The sequence below is a fragment of the Ochotona princeps genome, chromosome 17, assembly GCF_030435755.1.
Source record: "Ochotona princeps isolate mOchPri1 chromosome 17, mOchPri1.hap1, whole genome shotgun sequence".
In the NCBI taxonomy this organism is placed as follows: domain Eukaryota; kingdom Metazoa; phylum Chordata; class Mammalia; order Lagomorpha; family Ochotonidae; genus Ochotona; species Ochotona princeps.
This window is the reverse complement of record NC_080848.1, coordinates 26,435,371-26,460,769: the sequence shown is the minus strand read 5'-3', so window position 1 is coordinate 26,460,769 and position 25,399 is coordinate 26,435,371. Positions and strand designations below refer to the sequence as shown.

Genomic DNA, 25,399 nt, shown 5'->3' with positions numbered 1-25,399 from the left:
AGGTGGGTGTTCTCCCCAGACATATTTGCAGCCATTTTTGGAGAGACGGAAACAGAATAACTTGGCAGCCACATGATCCTCAGTTTTCCGAAATGGGATTTAGATGCAGACTGAAAAGTCTTCAGGATATCCTGCAGGATGTTTAGAAATGAGTTCCATGGTGTCCAAGTGCTGCGATTGTCTCAGAGCCCTCACTATAGAAAACAGCTTCTGGAGTGCACGGGGCTTGCTCTCTGCCACAGCCCCAGTGTCCAGGACAGCAACAGACCCTGAGTAGGTACTTAGTTAATATCCATCGAATAAATGAATATTAATATTTTAATGGTTTATTTCCTGAATTTGAAAATAAAATCCCTAGAAGTACTACCATTTTTTCTCTTTTCAACAATAAAAGCGTAACCACTGAAATTTCAATTTATTCATTAAGACACTGCTCAAAAGTGCTTTTCTACAGGACCCATGTTCATCAGTCAAACTGTCGTTGAGAACAATGGTAGGGGTCACCTCACCAGAGGGCCAGACTATGCTCAGTGCCACAAGGCTGCTCTAGAGCAAAGAGGTCCACTAAAAAGAGAGAAGTAGAATCAGATGATAGAACCAAGGGCTTAGGTTATAGCATGGCACATGCAAGTGTCCTGGTCCCAAGGCTCCAGTGCTGGGCTGTGTCAATGGGCAAAAGGAGGGCAGCCCAGGAGTTCATGGAAAAAGGGTTGGAGGAGCACAGGGGCTTGGCTGGGGCAACGGGCTACCAGACCTCGAGATCACCACTTCATTCCTTGGATGCTGTGTCTGACGTATCACTCTGCTTACCTACAGCTCCCAGCTGGAGTACACAGCGCTGCTACTTAATCCTGCTGACTTGAGGACACACATTTTCACACCTGAACATCTCTGCAGGTGGGATCTATTCCCAGGCAGTGTGATGAGGGAGCTTCCCACAGTTTAATTCATGGCATACCTTCCTTCTGAATGGCACATGAAGATGCCACGGCATCTTGGATTTGACAAAACACAGCATCTGCCAGACAATACGTGTCTTCATTTATCTGCCAACAATTCCTACTGTATGGGGTCCAGGAAGAACAGCAAGGCAAAGCTACCCTACTACAGGTCACACAGCTGACAGGTGAGGAGTCCACAGTCCCTAGAACCTGGCCTCTTTTGGTGGAGGCCTATTCTGGCTAGGGCTGGCACCATTAACCCCATTCCCTGCTTAGCAGAATGAGGAAAGCACCTGTGCAATCTAGAGTAGGGAGAATCAGGGGGGATTGAGGGGGGTCCTAACCAGGAGGTAGCCTCAACCAGCGCCACTGAAGACAAAAATCTTAAATAATGAGGCAAGCGGTGGGGCTGGATATAACCCAAGTACAAATGAGCTCCTAATTGCAATGATATTTTTAAATAACAACCACTTCTTTGCCATGGTCAGGCTGTTCCAGCTAGGAACACTGGAGGACTGGGAAGAGTCAGACGAATACGTATCTGACACACATCCTGTCTCTATCTCCTAGTGATTGGGAGCCATGCAGGTGACGCCTGTAGAATCTCAGGGACCATGTCACATCTCCTATTACCTCAGCACATGTCCAGTTGCTCCTGGAGTCTCTTGGCCTCCTTGTGAGCAGAGGACACTTGCACCCTTATCCTCCTTGATGAAATGACACTCTCACCCGGAGGCATGCCCTGGTTTCCCACACTCATGTCCACTCCTAAGAGCCCCAACTCCTGCCAAGGCTGTCACTATGAAACTTTTGGGTGCTGGAGGGGTGAGCTGTGAGTGTGTGATGCTGAACGAGATTGTGCCCAGGGACATAAGGCGAGCCAGCTTTGCTCCACAGCTCTGCTTCTCCCAGAAGCACACCAGTTCCTAGTGTGCAAAGGTGGACTCTGGAATTATGGTACTTTCTGAACACCTGGATCCTAAAAAGTTTGCCACTGTAGACCTGAGGGCTGTTAACACTTATTTCAAGCCCCCTAAAGCCAAAAGCCAGCAGGTAGTAATGAATTCAGCCCTACTTCTTGAAGGTTTGAACTCAACGTTTAAAACTATTAATTCATGTAGAGTTTCTTTTGATATGTAACATAAAGAATAATTAACTAATTTTGAAACTAAGAGCTAGACAATTGTTTTTTAGTCAGCCATGTAATAATTCTGATTTTAAAATAATTTAAAAATAGTGACACACTAACTACTTAAATATCATCAAAAAAAAAATTAAAAAAATAGTGACAGGCATACCTAATACATTTAGTTGAGGGGCCAGCGTTGTGACACAGAGAGTAAGTTCCTGCTTGGGATGCCAAGCATCCCTTATTTTTTTTTTTTTAAAGATTTATTCATTTTATTACAGCCAGATATACAGAGAGGAGGAGAGACAGAGAGGAAGATCTTCCATCCGATGATTCACTCCCCAAGTGAGCCGCAACGGGCCGATGCGCGCCGATCCAAAGCCGGGAACCTGGAACCTCTTCCAGGTCTCCCACGCGGGTGCAGTGTCCCAATGCATTGGGCCGTACTCGACTGCTTTCCCAGGCCACAAGCAGGGAGCTGGATGGGAAGTGGAGCTGCCGGGATTAGAACCGGCACCCATATGGGATCCCGGGGCGTTCAAGGCGAGGACTTTAGCCGCTAGGCCACGCCGCCGGGCCTGAGGATGTTTTTAAAAAGAGGAATGAGAAGACTAGTTTGATCCAATACCAACACATAGCACAAAGCTATTGCAATTAAAATAGTAGAATACATAGGAATACATCTATTGATAGGAGACATTAAAGGGCGTGTGGATGTGTGTGTGTAATGTAGCATTAAAGATGCATTTTACTTGAAAGGCAGAACAAAGAAGGAGAAGCAGGTGCAACTTCTGCTTCAATAAGGGATGCTTGAGGGCCCAGCGGCATGGCCTAGTGGCTAAAGTCCTCCCCTTGAACGCCCCGGGATCCCATATGGGCGCCAGTTCTAATCCCGGCAGCTCCACTTCCCATCCAGCTCCCTGCTTGTGGCCTGGGAAAGCAGTCAAGGACGGCCCAATGCATTGGGACACTGCACCCACATCGGAGACCTGGAGGAGGTTCCTGGCTCTTGGCTTCGGATTGACTCAGTTCTGGTTGTTGTGGCCACTTGGGGAGTGAACCAGTGGATGAAAGATCTTTCTGTCTCTGCTTCTCTCTATAAACCTGACTTTGCAATAAAAATAAATAAATCTTTAAAAAAATTAGAATAAGGGTTTTCTTTGAAACTTGTTAAACCTACAAAGCTAATTTAAGAAGAATGATCATTCTGACTGTTTTTAAGACTCTCATGCCATTTTACTCCATTTCCTGAGATTCCTCAAAACAGCTTTACCTGCCCCTGCTCCTTCCACAAGACAAGCATGTAGAAACAATTCTTTGTAAGACCAAGTAAAGTTTCATACATTTAAAATGAAGCTTGAAATGATTTAAACAGCAGCAGATCTGAAAACACATAAAGAGCTTATCAAACAATATAGGAGAGGGACTCTCGGTCAAACCAAATGAAAACCCATTAAAACCAGATGGCTCATGTATCTGAATGGAATTTTACCATTAACCACCATTTATCCCATTTAATTAGTATTTTCCCGACACAATAACTTGCACTAAAACACCGTTCTCTCGCCTAGAGATTTCTAATTATTGCTGCGACCACACCATCACGCATCTCTGCTGCTCGCCCCATCTTTCATGCCATTTAAGCAGTGAGATTTTCAATTATCTGCACGGGGTGGACAGAGCTACCTTTGAGGAAGGGGGCAGAGCATGCAACTCAATTTCTCTAAAAGCCAGGAGAGACCATTTTTAGTCAGAACAAACACACTTTGTCTTTTATCTTTTTTTTCTTCGCAAATAAAGAGTAAAACAGGCTATTTAAAACCTCCATTTAAATGCAAATTTTGATATCCCAAGAGAAAAATGTTAATCATTTAAACAGACAGTATTACCTCCCACCCTGAGGACTTGCCCTCCTCTCCCAAGTTTAGCCTTAGCTTGGAAAGTAAGCCAGCCTGGGGTCAGAGGTCATCAATCAAGACAGCTAAAATCCAAGGGAGACTTTCCTGTCTCCTGAGGATGGGTGGAAGGAAGAGAAAACCGTTTCAAGAGTCCCATGAGCAGGCAAAGGAAATACACATACACAAACACAGGCACACACTTGAGTGCTCAAAAAGCTCACAGAAAATGGATGTCATGATTGGAATACGCATGACTTCATCTTTTTCACACCTAGACAAATTTGCCTTTTCATTTTATGTTTCTACAAGCTTTTGAAGTTCCTGTGTGTGTGTGTGTGTGACTTTACATGTACCTGTTAATTTAGTTACCAAGAAGGTCTACCTTCTTGTACAAAAAAGGAAACTGAGGCAGGGAAAGCCACTGGCTCCTTTAGTAGATGACCCAGTGGGCAGCTGGGTCTCCACTGCCCTCCCCGGGCTCCCATCCCAACTCACCAAGCATCCCCATTCCCAGCATGAATGCGTCCATGGTGTAAGGCAGTCCCCGGGCCCGGCCCCTCGTCCCCGGTGGGAACATGACCTCCTTCGGCTGGGCTTTCTTACATTCTACCTGTTAAACAGAAAGGCGAACAAATGAGATGCAAATGAATTCCACGAAAATGTCAAATGCAGAACCGATCTGGTTACGGCCTAAGTTATTTTTAGCCTTGCTCCTTACTCACTGTAAAAATAGCTGTGCTGAGTAAATGGCCTGCAAAATAAATATTTAAGAAAAGACTCCACTTGTGCAAATCTCGCTGTGGAAAAACCCACAAGGATGAAATTGGGTTCTGGAAAGGGGGCAAGGATGTAAGTGGAAGCTACACAGCAGAGGTGGGTGCTGAGTCTGAAGCTTGTGCTGAAGGCAGGAGGCTAAGGATGTATTCTGTGAACGATGACAACAACAAAATTTTGAGGAGAATCCCTTGACACCGATGGGTTCTTTACGAGTTCATCTCACATCCCTCCAAGCCCACAACTTCACATGAGGCCACCTGATTCTGTCACATATTAAGTGGACACGCCAGACTTGACGGTTAGCCAAGTGGTTAAGATGCAGGTTAGCATGTCTTTGCCCAGCTCTGCAGAGTCTGGGTTTGACTCCTGGTTCCAGCTTCCTACTGAAACAGGTCCTGGGAGGCAGCAGTGATGGTCCCAACAATTAAGGGCCTGCTGCACACAATCGAGACACAAAAAAGAGTTCAGTCCTGGCCCAGCCCTGCCTGTTATGGACATGTGGGGAGTGGACCAGCAGGTAGGTGCTTCCATTGTCTGTCTGTCTTGATAAGCAAACAAATAAATAAATAAACAAACAAATAGATAAATAAATAAGGCTGTTTAGTAGGAGCAGCCCATTTCAGATGAGTAAAGTGAGCATTAGCAGGTTTGGTAACATGTGGCAAGCCATTCCCGGCAGGTGCAGACCCAGAGGCCGCATCTTTCAAGTTTCTAGGGCAGAGATGCCGCTTGCACAAAGACTATGCCAGCACCCTCCTGAGAGAAGTGGGAGGATTAAACACCGACACTGTCCATCTGTACCACTAGCCGCTTCTCACAGTGTAGCCATGAGTTTATACAAGCCATGCAAATCTTTTCTGTTCTTTCCTGCCTCCCAACATCTTTAGCTCATTTTGCTTATACCCTTTGAGGCCACTTATTTAACTACTTTAAACATAAGCCTCAGGGGGCCTGCTTTTTGACTCAGTCCCACCATAGGGCTCTGGTTCAGCACTTGCTTTTAGTTTACAGATAAATTGAGCAAGCTTTGCTGATGAACATGGGATGTGGTGAGGGAAGGCAGGGACATCCACAGCAGTCACAGTGGATTGCCTGACAGCCTGGCAGTGAGGTGTGTGTGGGGGGGTGGCACACAAAAACGAGGTATCTTATTTAAAAAGCAATCCGGGCCCTATGGTATAGGAACACAGACTCTTTGTGAGGCAACAGCTACTGCTGTGGGTATCACTGTTACACAGAAAATGACTATTGCTAACAGTTTGCTGGAGGCATCAAGGGAAAAGTTACAGATATGAGCGGTACCCACTGTTATCAAAACGGACCTATGTGACTGACCCATCCTGGAGTAACATCTTATCCCAAATACTCACAGAAGCATTTTACTGCTTAAGCTTAGGAAGATATTTACCTAAAACAGTAAATCTATGATTTTTTTTTCAAAAAGCCCAGATTAACAGGCATCAGGGTACCTCAGCAAACTCATGGAATTTAAATTATTTTGACACAGAAATTTTGAAATCCACCCACATCTTTTCATAATACACAATGCCGTAAACTTTTCTCTGAAAACTACTCATACATATTGATCTTAAAAACTTCTGTACTCAAATAAGCCTTTTAATTCCATTTTTCCAAATACCGTTCTATTATTCTCTTTAAAGAAGGGTAACTGCAAATGTCTTAGAAAGCATTCATGATATGCTTAATATAAGCAGTTTTAATTTTAAGGAGAAGGACTTATCTTTTTTGATTTTTATTATTCTTGATTTTTGACTGCTTGAAAGCTGAGAGGTAGCTTGGGAGATAAATTTTCTATCTACCGCTTCATTTCATAGATGCCCGCGAGAGCCGGGGCTGGGGCAGGCCAAAGTCAGGAGAAAGGAGCTCCATCCAGGGCTCATACATGGTGGCAGGGACCCAAGCACTTGATCTGTCCTCTGCTGCCTCTCAGAATACAGTAGAAAGAAGGTGGGTTTGAACCCAAGGAGCTGGGAGTCAAACTAAACTCTGGTGTGGCATGCGGACAGCCCAAGTTGTAACTTAAATTTCTATGCCATCATGCTTAAAGAGATGAGGTTCCTGAACAAGGAAAGGGTGGAAGACAGAGACAGGAAACTCAAATGGCTGATAGACATAGACATTTGTACAAATGCCTGTTCTTTTGGGACAAGTTGCTCTTTGCTGAGAGGGGCCCTGTGGGCATGGGAGGAGAGGTAGAAACTGGCCTTCATTTTTCATACCGGTATATATTTTTCTTGATACATGTAATAAAACAGCAAATGCCATAAATATATATAACTGTGATCTAAAGATATTATTTGTAAGAATTTATTCTGTCAGAACATAAATGGCTGAGTTTATTCACTATAATATTCATTATCACTTGAAAATTTAGCTTATTTGAGGGGTGGGACTCTTCTACCCACTGGTTCTTTCCCTAAATGCCCAAAAACACTCACAGTGGACCAAGCTGAAGTCAGGAGCAAGGAACTCCATCAGGGTCTTCCACGTGGGGAGCAGCAATCACCAGCTGCCTTTCAGGATGTATGTTAGCAGGAAGCCGGCACCACAAGTACAGCTGGGACTCAAACCCAGGCATTCTGATATGGGATATTGGTATCCCAAGAGGCACCTTAAGTACTTCGGCAAATACCTATCCCAAGAACATTTTATTTTCTCAAGAGAGGAACCCTAGGCTGCATTTGGCTCATCTACACTGGTTGCATGCTATGGAGCTATGGAAAAGCCTGCCAATAGTGACATACACCAATCCTAAGATGCTTCTCATCGAAGGCAAACCAAGATAGCTGGTCACCCAGTCTACAAGAGGGGAAAAAAACAAGTTACAGAGTCTTTTTTTTTTTTAAATAAGCACCTCATATAAAAATGTGTGAATGTATGTGCAGATGTATGTACATTTCAGATGAAGAAACAATACTAAAAGAACCTCCTGAAGTTGTCTCAGAGCAGCTTTGCATTTTTAACTACCACTGTGCATTTTGCCACTGCGCCTTTCTCAGGTTTTTCTGAAGATGATGTAGCTGCCAGCAGTAGGGCTGAGGGTTATCATCATGGATCAGGGCAAATGGAGCAGGGGTGGGGAGGTGATGAAAAAGAAATAAGATGGTTCACAACAGACCTCTGAAGCCCAGGGGTGATAACCGGCTCCTGGACCCCAGACCCCCATTTCAGGGCCCGGGGAGTAGAGCAAGCATGAAGCCTCATTTGCATGAATCTACGGCGCTTGGGAAGGTGGGCGTGTCCCGCACAGGCAGACAGATAATTACCTAAGCCGACACCAGGATGGGGAAGAATATCGCTAACCGGCTCACTTCCTAATAGCCCTATCGGTGGCAATCTACGGCATTGTCTTAGGAAAACCTGCTGCCTGTTCCTAGGCAACATGATCAACGAAAATTTCAGGTTTATACAATTTTCATTTAGGGAACATAAAGGTTAACTGACTGTAATAGGAGTATTTTAAACAAACCCACCTACTCTGCCTCTCGCTGAACAGGCCTGGCAGCGCGGTCTCATTCTGTTCTGTTTTTGCTGGTGGTGCGGTGGGCAGCATGAACTACTTAAAGACTCTGTCAGCTGCTCACTGTGTCAACACTGAGGGCTTTCCAAGGCCACGGGCCATGGCACACACACTCTCTGGGGAGCCTGGGCCCATCCTAGGCATTTGAGTGACAGGGAAAGGCAACAGTCACTGCAGGGAGCCTGGCCCAGCCCATGCTGAATGCTTCTGGGAAGAGTCCACCGAATGAGGAAGTCTTGCCCACACAGCTGCACTGCTCCTGGATAGTCTGTGAGATTGGCAAGTGCTGGAGTAAGTCTTTACCCCCCACGAGCCCTCCTGCTGTTGCTCCCAGAAGGTTGACTCAAATACCCACAATCCACTGTCCTGCCATATGGGCAGCATCCGTCTCTGAGCCTCCGGAGTACTGCCTTACTGGGGTCACCCATGCCTGGGACCCTCCTTTGTTCCCTGCGCAAGCCAGAGAGCATGGCATGGCAACTGGGGCTAACAGAACCCAAATGAGAGAAACCCATCTCTGTCTCCATGGCCTTGGCCATAACCATAGATCAGGTGGCCTCACATAGCATCCCAGATGCCAACTTGTCATGTAAGAAGCCATTCTCAAACTGAGGGGCCCCTTCTCCCCCTCTGTGAGCTGAATGCACTTTGCTGGGCTCTTACTTCCAGCCCCTCAAGGAATTGTGATCAGGGGTCACCTGGTACTGGAACCAAAGAAAGCCTTGGCCAGGCTGGAGGTTGGTGCTGGTTCAGCTGGGACTGCTGACGGGGGCATTACCCACGGCTTCTTTATGGCTGTAGAGCTTCTCACTGCTTGTACACTGTGTTCAAGGGAGATGCCCCCACAGGAGCATGCCCAGGGCTTCGGGCAACAGCTGTAATGAGACTGATTTGAACCTAGCCTGGGGATCACTTTGGGCTGCTGCCACCACATCCTGCTGGGCCCCCAGGCAACCCCCATCTAGTAGGGGAGGGGAGCACACATGGGCATGAATACCAGGAGCCTCAGCTGTAAGGACCATCTCAGGATGGGCAGACAGCAGGTGGGGAGTTACTGTCTGTAGCCTGGCCTTTGGCTGGCTGTGTTCTTAGTACAGAGTTCTGCTCTCACTATGGGGCTGGGGGACAGGGAGAGGGAGAGCACCCTTCCACTGCAGCCCTAGAGAGGCCTGGCCAGCTCTTCACAGACACTAGCAATGTTGGTGTCTGTGACTGGTTCTCTTGCTGCAGCCATTTCAGCACCTTCTCCTGTGACTTTATTTATGGTAAATGCTCACAACCCCATACTCAAAGAAAAAGCTCCTTCATAAACTGCTCTCAATGGAGGCAGAGTGTAGAGGAAGGAACACCTCTAACTTCCAGCCCTTGAGTCTCTGGCATTAATGGCTTTCCACACTGTCTGCCAACTGGTGAGAAACACAAGTGAACTGGTTGGGAAAAGTTTGCGGGACACTGCGCTTACAAGAGGCCTCAGAGGCTCCCTGTGATCAACTGCTCATACAGCAGAAAGACTAGGTCTCCATTTCCATGATGCACACAACCCCACAAAGCCACAAAGGGCCTGAACACCAGTAGTGTGATAATCCCCAACAAGAAGGTTGGGAACTGTTTTGGATTTTCATTGTCCAAATCTGCTTTTGCAAGACAAACTGGAGATGGTGTGGCTTCTTGGACATCCCCATGGTTACAGGTTCAGGATAATGACCCTGGAGAAAACTCTTTAATCCCAGGACAGCTAACGAAAAGCAGAAACCAGCTACTACAGAGGACATGTCAAAGGCTGCTGGAGTGGAGCCTGCACCTGTACGTACAGCAGCCATTGGGGATAGGATGCCTTTTGCCATCAGCATCTCAGACAGCCCAACCAGGGGGGTAGCTGTTTATTTATACAACATTGCAAACAAAGAAAAGCCAGTGACAGCATAAAAAAACACCTGTGGCTCCTCTATCCCGATTCACTTGACACTCTGTCATTGTTGCCTCGTTGTTTACACCTACTTCATGCTGTACCTCTGTGCAGCTTTTTTCTGTGTAAGGGTGAGTTGCATGTATCACGATATTTTTCAGACACAAGGGGACAATTTTCAGTCTTCAGACATTTAACACAGATGGAATACTGTAATCCAATTTCCATGTCCCGATTTAATCAGCAGTCCCAATGAAGTCCTTTATAGCAATATAGCCATGTTCTAGATTAGGAAACTGAGGTGCAGACCTCAGGCAACTCACATGCAGTGCATCCCAGGGCTAAGGCCAGATCTACCTATAGTCACGGTACATACTAGAGGCATGGGTCCTGTGCAACTGCCTCTCACAGGAAGTTGAGGTGGTGCCTCATGTCAGCTTGCAGAGCAGTTGCTGGGTTTCTGTGAGGACAGCTTTCCTACACGGATTAGAAATGGCCGCTCTCGTGGCCATGGAGGTTTTTGGGAGGTGCCAACAGTGTGAGGAAGATGCTGAGCTCTGGGTAATAAGGTAGCTTTGGCTGGTTCCTGGTCTGCATGTGGATGGCCCCAGTTAGCCTGCAGCCTTGGAAGTCAGAGGGAATCCCAAGCCTCACCCCCAGGTCCCTGAAGGAGCACATGGGATAAGCAAGCTCTGTCTGCAGAGGCAGGGACTGCAGCTCCATGTCCCCCGCCAACAATTCTGTCAGCCCCACAAGACGGGGAGGCCTACCTTCCAGGACACAACCCCTTGCTTGGCCAGCAGCTGGGACCCGAGGTCTGAGTGGCTGGCCAGAGCGGGAGGAGGGAGCGAGGGCTTGGGCTTTCCTCAGGGGGAATCTGTCCTTCCACGGCATTTCCTTCTAGATTCCAGGGATCTGTCTTGCCTTGTCCATAACCAGCTGGGCCCGCCAGTTCAGGTAGATTCAAGGCTAATATGAAGTCTTAAGAAGACTCTCTTCCCGGGGCCCAGCACCATGGCCTAGTGGCTAAAGTCCTTGCCTTGAACACGCCAGGATCCCATATGGGCGCCGGGATCCCATATGGGTGCCGGTTCTAATCCCGGCAGCTCCACTTCCCATCCAGCTCCCTGCTTGTGGCCTGGGAAAGCAGTCGAGGACGGCCCAATGCATTGGGACCCTGCACTCGCATGGGAGACCCGGAAGAGGTTCCTGGTTCCCGGCTTCAGATCGGCGCAGCACTGGCCATTGCGGCTCACTTGGGGAGTGAAACATCGGATGGAATATCTTCCTCTCTGTCTCTCCTCTCTGTATATCTGACTTTGTAATAAAAATAAATAAATCCTTAAAAAAAAAAAGAAGGGCCCGGCGGCGTGGCCTAGCGGCTAAAGTCCTCGCCTTGAACGCCCTGGGATCCCATATGGGCGCCGGTTCTAATCCCGGCAGCTCCACTTCCCATCCAGCTCCCTGCTTGTGGCCTGGGGAAGCAGTCGAGGACGGCCCAAAGCTTTGGGACCCTGCACCCGCGTGGGAGACCTGTAGGAGGTTCCTGGTTCCCGGCTTCGGATCGGCGCGCACACCAGCCCGTTGCGGCTCACTTGGGAAGTGAATCATCGGACGGAAGATCTTCCTTTCTGTCTCTCCTCCTCTCTGTGTATCTGACTTTGTAATAAAATGAATAAATCTTTAAAAAAAAAAAAAAGGAAGACTCTCTTCTGGCCATCTATCTAGGGAGACAGAGAAGGGAAGAGGAGATGGATGGCTCTCAAATGGGAGACTCAAGGTTTTTTGCAAGGGTTCCTGCAGGTTCCTAATCCAGTTGCGAAGGAGACCTGTCCCCTGAAGGAAGATACATACTAGGCCAGCTGGTTGAGTGCAGTCTACATGGTATTGCTGTGCTGCACCCAGCATGCCTGGTAGGACACTGCAGTGTGGGCGAGGGACCCTTATGTCACGTGATGGCTACAGCCACAGCAGAGCATCAGAGCTGTGCAGGGCCCCAGTAACCACTCAGGCCTTGCACAGGAAGCTGGCTTGCCATGAGACAGCTGTTGAATGAGAGCTGCAGGCAGAAGCTTATGGACTAGCAAAATGAGTGGATGGCATACACAGCAGCACCCACCAGAGACAGCCAGGGCAGATGGAGGGGGGCAGGCAGGTCCTGTGACTTCTGTATGGGAGCCCCCAGTTGAGACAGACATGTGGAGCATCACCCCTTCTCCATTCTTATATATGTTTCTGGTTCTGACTCCTTCAAATGATTTTCCAGAGGCATTAACGACTCATGCAGCATGAGTACACATATTGGGGGAGGACAAGACCTTGAGACACCATCATGTGTGTACATGTGTGCATGTGTGTGTGTGGGGGGTAGGCAGCAATCATACCTCCAGAAACCCTGACTGCTGTGGTAGGCAGACTCAGCCTTGGGGAAGGGCACTTGCACAGGGCAGGTTCGCCCTCCCTAGACCAGCTTTCCTACCCCCTGCAAACACAGACGGGCTTCCCAGGTGCTGGCCACAGCTAACGCTGGAAAGTGAGCAGAAGGGAGTTCCATATTCTGTACCCCTTCTCTCCCCATTCAGCACAATCAGCACTGTCCTTGTGGACAGAGACCAGGGCACCAAGCTCCAGGGGATCCAACTGTGAACAACTTCTTTCATCTATACCAAAAAACTTCTCATGGCCATGGATAACTCAGCCACAAACTGTGCCAACCACTTGGAAATGCCAATGTAGGGAGGGTGAAGGCAACTCACATGCCTGTCAACACCTGCCTGTGAAAAGCACCAGAAGACCTGTGGGAACCATAAATCCTGACCCAGCAGGATCACTCTGGGGAGAAAAGAGCACCTGGTCCATTAAGTGCTACCCATTTGCTGAGCAGTAACAATACTCGGTGTGTGTGCACTTGCGTACGCACATGGACACACACATAAGGCACACTTCACAGAACATAGAACATGTATGCGTGGCAGATACTACCCGAAGCACTTGGCACACACAAGTCCTCAGAAAACACACAAATCACTTTCCTGAGTGAGTTCAGCTCACTGAACCCACACCCTGATTCCTTTGTGGGATGGCTCTGCTAGTGTCCTTCTGATAGCAGGTGAGGAAATTGACACTCCAGGAAACAACCTGGTGAACTGAGAGCACAGAGTAGGGTCAAGATCCAATCCCAGGTCCCCCAATGCCAAAGCCCCTGCTCCCCCCATGCTGGCTCCTGCCCTCCCATGCCCTGTCTCCCACACTCTACTTAGCCCTCAAGGTGCAGTCAGATGCAGACTTCTTTCACGAATCTATTCCCCGTTTAACACCCAGAATTAATTCCACCTACTCTTTCCTCTTCTCCCTGTTTTATCAAAATAAGCGATGGCAAAGTGAAGAAGATCCTGACAGAAGTTAAAACTGAGCATGAGCAATGGGCCAAGCAGGGCCAATGTCGCCCAAGATGAAAACAGGGGATGGGGTGAGGCTTCCCTCCCTCTCCCCTGCCTTGGGTGCTGAGTCCAGACAGTGGGGTGGGCAGAGAGGAGGAGCTGGCTCATACCACGTTCTGAGACATACACACCAGGAATGGTGGCCATTCTCCCCACCCAGGTCCCTTATAGGCAGTGGCTCTATCAGCCACACAGACTCCAACTCCAAGTTTGGGATCTCTGCCCCATTTGCCAGCCCTCCAAGCTGCAACCAGCTGACACATGTCTCTAGGCTCAATGTTCTCATCTATAAGACAGATGGCACGTACCCCCACGGAGCCACTGTAAACTCATCCTTTACAGTGCTTCCCCTGGACAGAGCTGGCTGGGTCAACTGGAGCCTGCTCCATGGTGGAGCATGGGTACCTCTGATGGGGACAAGGCCACTTCACATGTGGGTCTACCTCATTCCCAAAAAACTAAGGAGGAAAGAAGAGAAAGCAGCCTCCAACCCTAGCCTGGCAGGCACTTGGCACAGTGCTGTTGCTTCTATCCTTTCCCTCTTTCAACTTGCCAGGTAGATAGGTGCCCATCCCCTGGCTCCCACCACCAAGGTGCACAACAGGAGTGTCACAAGCTGCACTATTCAGGAAAAAAGCTTGTGGTGGCGGCAGCAGCAGCTGTTCTGTCATTTCTGGGAGCCTGCAAGGGCATTTCAAAGTGATGGGAAATCTCAGCCTCTAGCAGGTGCCCAAATTCTGCCCAGGGATGGTGGGATGGGGGAGGTGCTCATCCTAACCAATCGGCAGTGAGCTCTGCAGACTCCCTGCACAGGGCGCACCTTAATTGAAAGAAAAGAAGAAAAGGTGGGGCTGGAGCACAAGCCGCAACCTCCCTGCATGTCAGGCAGAGCAGTCGTGTGAACGAAGAGGACCATGGAAAAGCTGGGACAGGTGAGAAGGGGGAGTAGTCCCTTTCAGGAGGCCTCTATGGTCACCTCTCACCACCACGGTCCCCTTTAGCATGCCAGTGGCAGCTCGTGCGCTAAATTCCGAGGTGCTGGGTGCTGAGACATGGAACAGGGCAATCGTCCTCCCTCCCTGACCTTGCCAGAGGACACATGAAGGGCAAACAAGCCAGTGCCAGACAACTGGGAAGCCACTTCCCTGCAGGCAAAATTACTTCTGCCTGAAGAGCGAGAAGCATTTACCACCAAACTCTCAGCCTCCCCCCTCCAAATCACGGAGCTCTCGTTAAGGCAACACATACACACACAGACAGCGTGTGCACACGTGCGTGGGTGATGCATAGCCAGGAGCTCTCCCTCGCCCACGTAAACGCGGGATTCATTTATTAAATGCCTCTCTGGCATTTCCTTTTTTGCCTTCATCCCGCTTGTTTAATATTGCATTTGACATTCTCATTTTATAAATGGCAACAGACACAGAATGGATGGCTAAAATTAGCTTACGAGTTAGAATGATGCTACAAATAGGATCATGAACACAGAAGCCCAGTTTATTCCACACACATTACTCACCAACCCCCACCCACCACTTTGGGGCTGGTTCCTGACCAAGTTCTCAGGGTTTTGAGGCTCAGCAGGAGCAGCTGGAGGGAGGGGATGTGAGCCCAGTAGCTGGGTGCTCAGGCAGGGGACAGGGGACAGGTGGCAGATGGTATCTCAGCCTAGGCCGGTCTCTGCGCAGGGCCTTGATGTAGCACCACTTAGGACTCTCCTCTCTTATCCTGCCTCTCCCTCCCTGAGGCCCTGTTCTGAGGATTAAGTCCTCAGGTGTGCCTCAGGCAGACAGACAGCAAGGCCTGAGCCCTCACCAGGTTTTCTAGTCTTCCCAAAACATGACTCTGTGGAAGGGTCTCACTCCGCTTTTCCGGGACCTAGAAAATCCCACTGCTGGGCCTCCCTTCTCTCTAGTGACCCCCTGCTTGGGTTCCAAAGCAATAGAGAAGACGGTTTCCTGTCCCCAGCCCCCAGGGAGACCAGAGACCCAGCCCTGGCTTGATCCTCCACACCTGCATCTAACTCTCATACAAGACATCAAGGGCCTCCTTCCTTGGTGACACCCTTCTAAGAAAGATGACCATCATATTAAGAAGGACTGTCACTTTGACAGAGCATGTCATGCCTGGCTCAGACCCAAACCCTTTATAAGTCTAAGTCGTGGCATATCCGAGGTGGGCAGCCACCACCCAGGAGGGGTGCTAGGAAGCTGAAGTACCGAGTTAAGGAACTTGCCCCAGGTGACAAAGTTAGTGAGCAGGAGTGCTTTGTGGGGGTTCTCAGCAAGGGGAGTTTGGCTTTACTACCCCCATCCAGAGCTTCACTCGCCACCTGCTCTGTGCTTGGGGTCTCCTAAAAAGGCAGTCATGGATACTGTCCCCGGACTGTTATCCTACCCTCCATTGTCTGATTGGGGTTTCCCATCTGAGGGACAATGTGCTGTTAGACACTGCCTGTCACTGTGCCTACTACAAGAGCTGAGACCAGCTGACAGAGGCCATGTGGCCCTCAAATCTTCAAATATTTACACTTCACACGTTTGCTGGCCCCTAGCTTAGGGGCCAATCAAAGAAAACGCAGTTACTGAGAGGATTTTCAGAAGAGTGGATTCTTGTCTGGTCCCACCTGCGCAGTCTGTTACAGAAGGGGTAGCCACCTGTTCCAGGACCTGGTCTGGGGCCTCACAGACGCAGCTGATGCAATGCTCTTGACCTTCCCATTTCACAGAGGGGAAGGCAGGTACAGGAGGGTGGGGTGCTTGTCCGCAGTCACAGCGTAATCAATACTGAACCTGGGACTCAGGCTTGGGTTCCAAAGTTCCCAGGGCCTCCAAATGATCCATAGTTCCCAGTGTGGCATTGGGAACATGAGTATATCATTCAAGAGAACCCAGTACTGAGGCAGGCATGTGATGCAGTGGCTAAGGTGTAGCTTGTGTTTGGGATGTCTGCACCCTATATGGGTGTGCCTGAGTTCAAGTTCAGGCTCCTCCATTTCCAATTTAGCTTCTTGCTAATGCACATCTGGGGATGGTTCAAGTGCTTGGGTCCCCACCTCTCACATGGGGGGTCCAGGAGTTCTGGGCTCTGGCTTCAGTCTGACCAAGCCCTAGCTGTTGTGGACATTTGGGGAGTGAACCAGCAGATGGAAGATTTCTGTGCCTCTGGCTTTCAAATCAATAAAAAAATAAGGTAAGAAAACTTAAAAGAGGACCCAGCCCTTCCTCCATAGATGTGCCTTACACACCTGTAACCAAGAGTGCTGAAAGATCTTTCCCCAGAGGGGATGGGCAGGCTGGTGTGGAGGAGAGTCCCTAGCATGTAGTTTTCCCTGGGAGAGCCATCTCTTACCAGAGAGAGCAGCACCTGTGGATCCAGGTGCCAGGGTCCAGACCCACTTCATCTGGGCTCTATGTCCCTTCTCTCCCAGACCCCTTCCTCTGGTGTGGCATGGATCATTTAGGACTCAAAAGTCCCACATTATCTGCCATTAGTAGGCCTCCTTGATGTGTACCAATCACAGTCAGCATGTAGAACATGGGGTCTGGTGGTGGGGAGGGGCTAAGACTCTGCATTCCTGACCAGCTCTCAGAGCTGTCACAGCTGCCAGGATACGTGGAACCCTTGGTCACCAGCGTCCTTGGACAGCCTTTCCCTCCAAGACAATGGGCAACCAACCCAGGTGCACCCATAAGCCATGTAAGCACATTTTTGTTAATGCAATCACATTTAAGGACTAAGGAAGAGGACTGTTTAATGGAGTCCAACAGCAATCCTGCGACAGTGCAAATAAACCCAGCAATATAAACTCGGTCTCCTGCAGCATGAGGTGCAGCTGCCCCTTCTGGAAAACAGGGCAAAGGCACTTGCTCAGGACACTGTGAGGGCAAAAGGAGCAGAGGAAACACCTTCATGGTGAGCAGCAATGGCCATGTTCAAACAGGGCTGGCCTCTGTTCTAGGGATGTACCATGAGGTGGTGGTGTCACCTTCCTGACAATGACATGGTTTTAAAGTGGAATTGTTTCAGATTTCTCGGGAGCCTAGATCTGTTCCTTGTCCCTCCATACCTCCTGCTCCCAAGTGCCTGGCTCCTTGGGAGGCAGCATAGGGGCTGGGCTCTGGTGACTAATCAAGCCGTAGCCCTACTGCTCCAGGCTGCTTCAATCAGGGCACTGGCGGGAGGCCTTATTAGCTGCACCAGTGCTGTAGCTTGCCGAGTGGCCAGAGCAGCCCCTCTGGAGGGTCACAAGACAGTTCCACAAATGGAGTGCATTTATGTGCGCTTATTGACAAAGAACCACACTGGCATTTCACTTGACCCTGGCCAAGCCTGCAAAAGGGGTCGAGTTTCAGCTTCCTGGGGGGGGGGGTCAGTCCTTAGCTCAGGTGTGATCCGTTCCCCACTCACACCCCCTCTGCTCACCTGCCTCTGGGCAGTGGAGGCAGAGGCCTGGAGATCGGACCCCAAGATCAGTCAGCCTGTCTCTAGCAGGGGCTATGGCTCTTGGATAGCCCACCTCCTCCACCTTCCTCTTGAGTGGAAATAGGTTCAGAGGCCACAGGACAGCTCATGGGGATGGGGCACTCCACAGCCTTGGAAGACCTGGAGCCCAGCTACATGGCCACTAAGGCCTCCTTGATCCAGAAAGCAAGCACAGTCCTGTAACGCAAAACAAACATGAGCCCCAGAGCATAGTTGTCTGGGCCTGGATCCTGGGGATGCCACTGGCCAACGGTGCAACCTTGGGCAAGCTGCTTCTCGTTTCTCTGTACTTACCTGCCTGTCTGTAAAATGGAGAGAACAATGAACACAGATGCTAGAGTGTATGTGAAAATTAGATAAAATGTATAAATCCAGATGTTTCAGAGTATACCGTGTGCATCTCCAAATGTCAGCTTTGGGGGCGGTCCATGTGGGAGATGTCATGAGAGGTCTTTTTGGCCGTTCCCCTGCCATCACACCCTGGAGATGACCTCTCTAAAGGCAGGGCCTTAGGGGAGTGCAGGGAGGGATCCTAGCCCTAAGCAGACAGGAGCACTCATGCCTGCCTGCTGCTGGTGCAGAAGAAGAGCCCTCATTTTAGAAACGCCAGGAGCCAACTAAATCAGCTCCTGCTAGTCTCATGGTCAGGCTGTCTCTCAAGGAAGCCTTCCTTCAGCTCATAGCTTCCACAGGGGTGGTTCATATGCCAAGCACGTATGTCTTAGCCACAAGACCCAGATTCAAGTCCTGTCTATGACTGGTCAGGGTAAGACCTTTTGTGTGTCTGTGAACATGAGGAAACCACAGCCCCAGGCACGTGGAAGCGATGGTAGTGGTAGAGAGGTGATTGCCATGAGCCAGGACCCACACAGCGAGGATGTGAGGTCATCACACCTCCCAGCTTTTGAGCACAGGCTGTTATGGACGGGTGGTCCAATAGTGCTGCTCTGGGTCTTGCCTTCACATTCTGCCCATAGTACATTTAGTTCCTTTTCCTTGGTTTTCTGAAGGAGAGACCAGAATGGGAGGATCCAAACCATTCAGGGTTCAGACTTTTCTGCCAGCTCCCTCCACATTCTGTCCCTCTTCCAAGGGAAGCAGGCTGGAGAAGGATTTCTGAGTCACAGCAGTGTGGCCAACAGCCAGAGCTAACTAACATTTCTCGAGTCTCTGCCCCGTGGCAGGCATCGTGCGAGGCTCTGGCATCTTACCCCATCTCCAACAGCCCAGTGAGGCAACACATAATCACCGATTTAGGTCAGACCACCTTCCAGGGATTCTAAATTCCTTCCTGTGGAGTTCATTACCAGGAGGCTGGGCTGGAAACCTGGTCCACACCTCCAAAGCCCGATAACCCAGCTGCCACGTCCCTTCCCCCTAACACCATCTCCTTCTTTCCGCTACTTCCACTGTCACTAGGCTCCATACTCCCAACATAGAAACCCTCATAGTCCCAAATGCAGGTGCTTGCACTTGCAACAAAAACCTCAAACCTGGGTGGAAGAATAGGTGACGAATGGGCAACAACAGGATAAGGCTGCACTCCTATTTACATCCTTTCTGAAACCCTACCCTTGCACAGCTCCCAGCATCGAGCATCCAGACTTTCCCCTCCTAGGCTTAAGCTCACATATCTGACCACACTGGGCATATGGCAGCCACCAGGCTTGGGACTAACCTTCATGTCCCGCTTCATGCTTTTTTAGCTCCCAGAGCCTCAATTTCCTCACTGGAGCTGTGTGGAGGACAAAGTCCCACCCCCCAGTTGTATCTTAGGCTTGTTTTACAGCCCAGAGATAGTGAAGGGCCGTACGAAAGTTTGCAAGGTGGCACACGACACTGTCTCCTGCCAGTTTGCATCGGGCCTTTCTTGATGAGTCGTTACACCCCGGCACAGCAGAAAGGACATATGTCAGCACCGCATGTGGACAGCACACTCTGCCTAGGATGAACAAGGTGTCCAGCCACTGGACACAGTGGTAAAATTGTAAAAATTGTAAAAATTGAAAATGGTAACCTACAGAGAAAGAGAGAGAGAGAGAGAGAGAGACTTCCATTTGGAGGACAGAGAAAGCGTAGGAGGGGGACCTGTGTTATCTCTGCACTGTCTTAATGCCTGTGTTGGTAATGCCAACATACAGCATGCACAGAAAGGACACTTTCATTTCAGATGCATATGATGTCTAGGAACAATATGAACAATATTATTTTAGTGCCCTGGGAAAAAATTAGCAAGTCAAATATTGAGTCAGGCCTGTAGCACACATGCTAAGTAGATTGCTCTGATCTTATCCACACTAAAAGCTCTATTACTGAATTTAAAGTTGGTGAATACACATCAGACCCATATACATTGCATATCTGAATGAGTGGTGATGGTGGGACAAAAGGGAGCAAATATCAAAGTTACATCTAAGACTGAAACACAAATTTGCCCTCCCATTTTCTTGGGACTGACTTGAGGCCCTTGCAAACCAACCAAAAGGTTTTTGCTGCTTAGAACCCACTGGGGCTTCAGAAACACTTGCTATGCTTTCACTTTCCTTGAACCAAACCCCCTAGGCTCAACTTGTAGACTGGAGTTGGGTACTTTTAGCCAGTAGGCAGGTGCTGCACCTGGCAAGATGCCCTCTGGTGGCCAGCCTTCCCATAACCTACAGCCCTCTGTCACAGGCCACTGCAGCAGGAAAAAGAACTTCGGGGGGCCACGGGGAGGGTAGGAAGATGTGAGGCCACGAAATTTACTCAAAGTTGGGAGTGCTGCTGACCCAACATACTCAAACAGAAACTGCTTGATAGGTCGACTTTCTATTTAGGACACACTCCTCAAAAGCCAAATGCGGGTATGTGTGTTGGGATGAGGTGAGGAGGGAGTGTTATTCAGTCAGAGGTTCAGGCACCTCTTGGCATGCCTGCAACCCTTATCTGAGTGCCTGGGTTCAAGTGCTGGCCATATTCCCAATTCAGCTTCCAGCTAACGCACACCCCAGGAGTCAGCAGTGATAGATGGCTCAAGTGATTGGGTCCTTGCCACCCATGTGGAATCAAAGACGCAGTTCTGGGCTCCCAGCTGTAGCCTGGTCCAGTCTCTGGGGAGTGAAGCAGCAGATGGATATCTGTCTGTCCATCTCTCTTTCAAATAAAAATAAAAATAAAAACCCGAACTTTGAAAGCACTTCCTATACTAGCTGTCAGCAAACTCTAACCCTGAGACTACATGAGCCCTGTGGTTTATTAGTAAGGTTCAAGAGTTGAAACGGATTTTACATTTTAAAAATGGCTAACAAATATTTTATGAAACAGGAAAGAAATCCACACTTTAATGACTGCAAACAAGGCATTAAGGCAACATTGCCTGACTTGACAGGCCGTGGGTCCTTCCAGGCCACAGCAGAGCTAAGCAACGCTAACAGCCCCTGCGGAAGTCCAAAAGGCTGAGCCCGCCTGCTGCCTCCAGACCGAGTAAGCCGACCACACCGACTCTACCATTTGCAGGTGGAAGGTTGCAATTCTGGTTGTCTGCCCCCCCACCCTATGTTTTGTTTCACCCTCTGGTCACTATCATGACCATGGTCATCTGCAAGACATGAGTGTCCCACTGCAATGTCCCTTCCCCAAGACTTACCATTTTATTATTGATTTCATGGAAATGAATCTCACAGACTTTCTCCACCACATCTTCATTCTCAAAAGTGACAAAGCCGAACCCTAAAGCAAACAGGGAGAGGAGAGAACAGAGAGCAGGGGTGAGTGCAGATCCTTTGGGTCCCATGTTTCCTCCCCAGTCCTGCAGCCTGCCCAGGCCTCTGGGGAAGAGGGTAGGTGGGTGGAACCTGAGAGGCCCTAGAGGTGGAGGCAACGATTTTTCATTTGTACCCAGCACCCTTCTAACAGTGAAGAAAAGCTAATGAGCATGCCCACATGTGGTGGGCACTGCGCAGCTGATATGTGCCCAGAAGCAAACAAGAAATTTACTTGTCTGTTACAGACAAGAGCCAGAGCTTGGGGAGGCAGGTGGGCGGGCTCTTCCCTGCAGGGCCCTTCTCCACAGCCCTCGGGTCGGCCTCCGGAGTGAGGCTGTGGTTTGTCCCTTTTCTTCCTGAATTACTTCCTCTAATACCTCATCAGGACATCCTGAGGCCCAGCAGAAACTATTAAAAGTTGCAGGCCTCTGTTCTGCGCAGGCAGCCTTTTTCCACTGCTGCTTCAAAAGCACTGTGGATTTGGGGCAGTTTAAGACCATTTGAAGCATGCTGTCAGCCCGTCAGCTATCCACTGTATTTACACGGCTGGAGACTGGCTGTGCTGGATGAGCCATGGTGAAGAATTTCGGCAGGCAGCTGCAGCTCAGCATCCCAATTGCCACTCCCTACTCTCCTGCCCCTGCCTTTCTTCTCCTCCTGCCCCCAAAGACATCTGCAGCAGGAGGTCCCATCTGTGACCCCTGCTCTACAAGCCCTGCTGTACCATGAGGACCCCCCACTCAGCAGCAAGCCCCCTGGTGGGAGGAACTTAGTTGCAGTCAGTACTGATTTGGCCGCAACACAGGCCATGGTGTGGATGCACTGAGGAGGCAGAAGCACTGGGTTTCCGTTCTGTCTGTCTACCTGATTTATTGGCAATCCTAGGGAGCTCTGTCCCTCTCTGAGTCTCTACTTTCGCACCTGCCAGTTAAGACAGTGAGACTGGACACTGGGTCACACATTTTGGGTTTTAACCCAAATCAGGATTTGCAAGGCTCTCTTCTATGCACTGAGTGTACTGAGTGTATGTGTATGTTGAAATTATCACTCCCAACGTGATGCTAACAAGAGGCAGGACAATGATTAGATTTGAAAGACAGAGGATGATCTAGTCACCTCTTGTGAAAAGTCTTAAGGAGTGTCAGTTTTCCTCATTCTGTGAGGACACAATGAGAAGGCAGCCGTCTGCACACAGGAAGGGAACCCTCAGCCAGAACCGACTATGCTAGAACTCTGACCTCAGCTTTCCAGTCTACAGAGTGTGAGGGGTGAACTTGTGCTGTTCCAAAGCTGTAACACTTAGCTTGGTGGCCCTGGTGACTAAGAAGACACACTCTTTTCCCCAGAGTTGTAAACCGGGAGGAACCCAGAGCTGGGCACACAGAGTGCAAACAACCAACACTGAGTCACAGTCACTCCCACTGGCTGCACCTGTGTCGGTGCAACCAGACCAGGTCTCCACAAGGAGCATCAGCCAGAGGAAGCTCCGGGGGGGCATGAGGAGGAGAGGGAGACCCTGTCTGTCCTCATCCCCACCCTTGTCTGTAGGCTATGGGTAACTTAGGCTCCTCACCTATCTTTGAAGGCCATTTATCTGGCCTGGTCCCAAACCTCATTATCTTTCCAATAAAACAAGTCAGACTAGGCCCCTTTATAGGGGATCTTGCTGCTAATTAGGGCAAGCATGCAGGGTTAATAGTGGTCTTCCAAGCACATACCCATGTCCTAACCCACAGAACCAATAACTGTGACCTGATTTGGAAAGCGGTATTTGCAAGTGTAATTAAGTTAAGGAGAGATTATCTGGAGATTAAGGTGGATTTAATAAGTGTCCTTATAAGAGAAAGAAAAGGGCCCGGCGGCGTGGCCTAGCGGCTAAAGTCCTCGCCTTGAAAGCACCGGGATCCCATATGGGCGCCAGTTCTAATCCCGGCAGCTCCACTTCCCATCCAGCTCCCTGCTTGTGGCCTGGGAAAGCAGTTGAGGACGGCCCAATGCATTGGGACACTGCACCCGTGTGGGAGACCTGGAAGAGGTTCCTGGTTCCCGGCATCGGATCGGCGCGCATTGGCCCGTTGAGGCTCACTTGGGGAGTGAATCATCGGACGGAAGATCTTCCTCTCTGTCTCTCCTCCTCTGTGTATATCTGGCTGTAATAAAATGAATAAATCTTTAAAAAAAAAAAAAAGAGAAAGAAAAGGGAAATGTAACAGAGAGAAGCACAAGGAGACCATGAGAAGAAAGGCAGATGGACTGGAGTCCTGCAGCCATAATCCAAGGCCACTGAAAGCTAGATGAGACAAGCAAAATTGTCCCCAGAAACCCCTGGAGGAGGGGAACAGTATGCATCGTTTCAAGGCATCAGGCTTATTATCTGCTGTAGCAGATGCAGGACACTAAGACAGTGGGGTTGTAGGTGTCTGCTGTCCACAGCAGTGGCCCTCACACTACCTCCTCCTGCCAGGCCTGCTGATTCAGTCACTGATGACCCTCTCTGGTCTGAAGGCAGCCAAGTGCAGACAGATGAGCAAAATCTAGCGCGACTCCCAGGATAGCATGGCAAGTCAGAATCCGTGAAGGCCAACCTCTCCAGGGGCCAGGGATCCTGCTGCAAAGCAGATACCCTAGGGCCTGGAATCAAGGCCAAGCTGCTCTCGGCTGCTACCCAACTCCTTCCTAGGTCCCTGTGCCAATCGCCATCTTCACGCCCAACTCCATCCACTTAGGACTCCGCCGTCCCAAATTCCCACCCTGGGCCTCTCTGCAGACAGGAGGAAGCGCAGCCCAGCCCAGCCTAGCCAGGAGACAGGCATTAAAATGCAGACTGTCAAACCGAGTAGGGCGGGGGTGGGACTCCACACAGCAGCTGAGTCTCACTCTGATGTTCTCTCCGCTGGTCCCTTCCCTTAACCCCACAGGACTCAAAATAGGAGGATCACAAACATCATTTTTCTGATTAAAAGAGATAGCCTGGATTTCAGGCCCATGTACTCTGGCTGCATAACAATTTGGCAATGCCAAGACTCATTTGCAAATTTTTAAAGATCTATATTGTTACCACATCCCTATCTGTTTGGTCTGAACACAGCAAACAAACTTGATTATGTTTAAAATATTTATCTATTCCATTTTGGGAAAGCAAAGAGGCAATGAAACACTTAATTATCAATAAGTGTTATTCCTTAACATATAATCATCTTTATCTCACAGGTACATTATCATTTACAAAGGGTGAGTGACAGGAGCAAAGGACAAAAATCCCAGGGGCAGAAATGGGATGGAGGTGGGTGGAGCTATCTTTGCTGGCATCATTGTTATTTTTCTTCATTAACTGTTTATTGTTTTATTGTACCAGATTATACATGAATATAAACTTTAGCAGCTCTCAGCATCTAGGCCGGTGGCATCAGGTACCCCTTACAATATCATCCACTCCCTGTCTCCTGGACTTTTCCGTCAGCTCCAACCGAAACTTGGTGCCCACCGAGACCTGGTGCCCCACCTCTCGCTCCCAGGTCCTGCAGCCCCTGTGCTGCTTT

The 25,399-nt window shown here is 49.4% G+C and overlaps 1 protein-coding gene across 14 annotated transcripts in view; it reads right to left on the bottom strand.

The window, feature by feature from the left end:
• Nucleotides 1–25,399, bottom strand: part of MSI2 (musashi RNA binding protein 2) — a 364,778-nt gene that overhangs the window by 46,624 nt on the left and 292,755 nt on the right. For all 14 annotated transcript variants that reach the window (XM_058676323.1, XM_058676320.1, XM_058676326.1 and 11 more), the window contains 2 exons: nt 21,743–21,825; nt 4,464–4,578 (listed from right to left, as the gene is read on the bottom strand). In XM_058676323.1, coding sequence (XP_058532306.1) covers nt 4,464–4,578; nt 21,743–21,825 — 198 coding nt within the window. The remainder of the gene's footprint in view (nt 1–4,463; nt 4,579–21,742; nt 21,826–25,399) is intronic.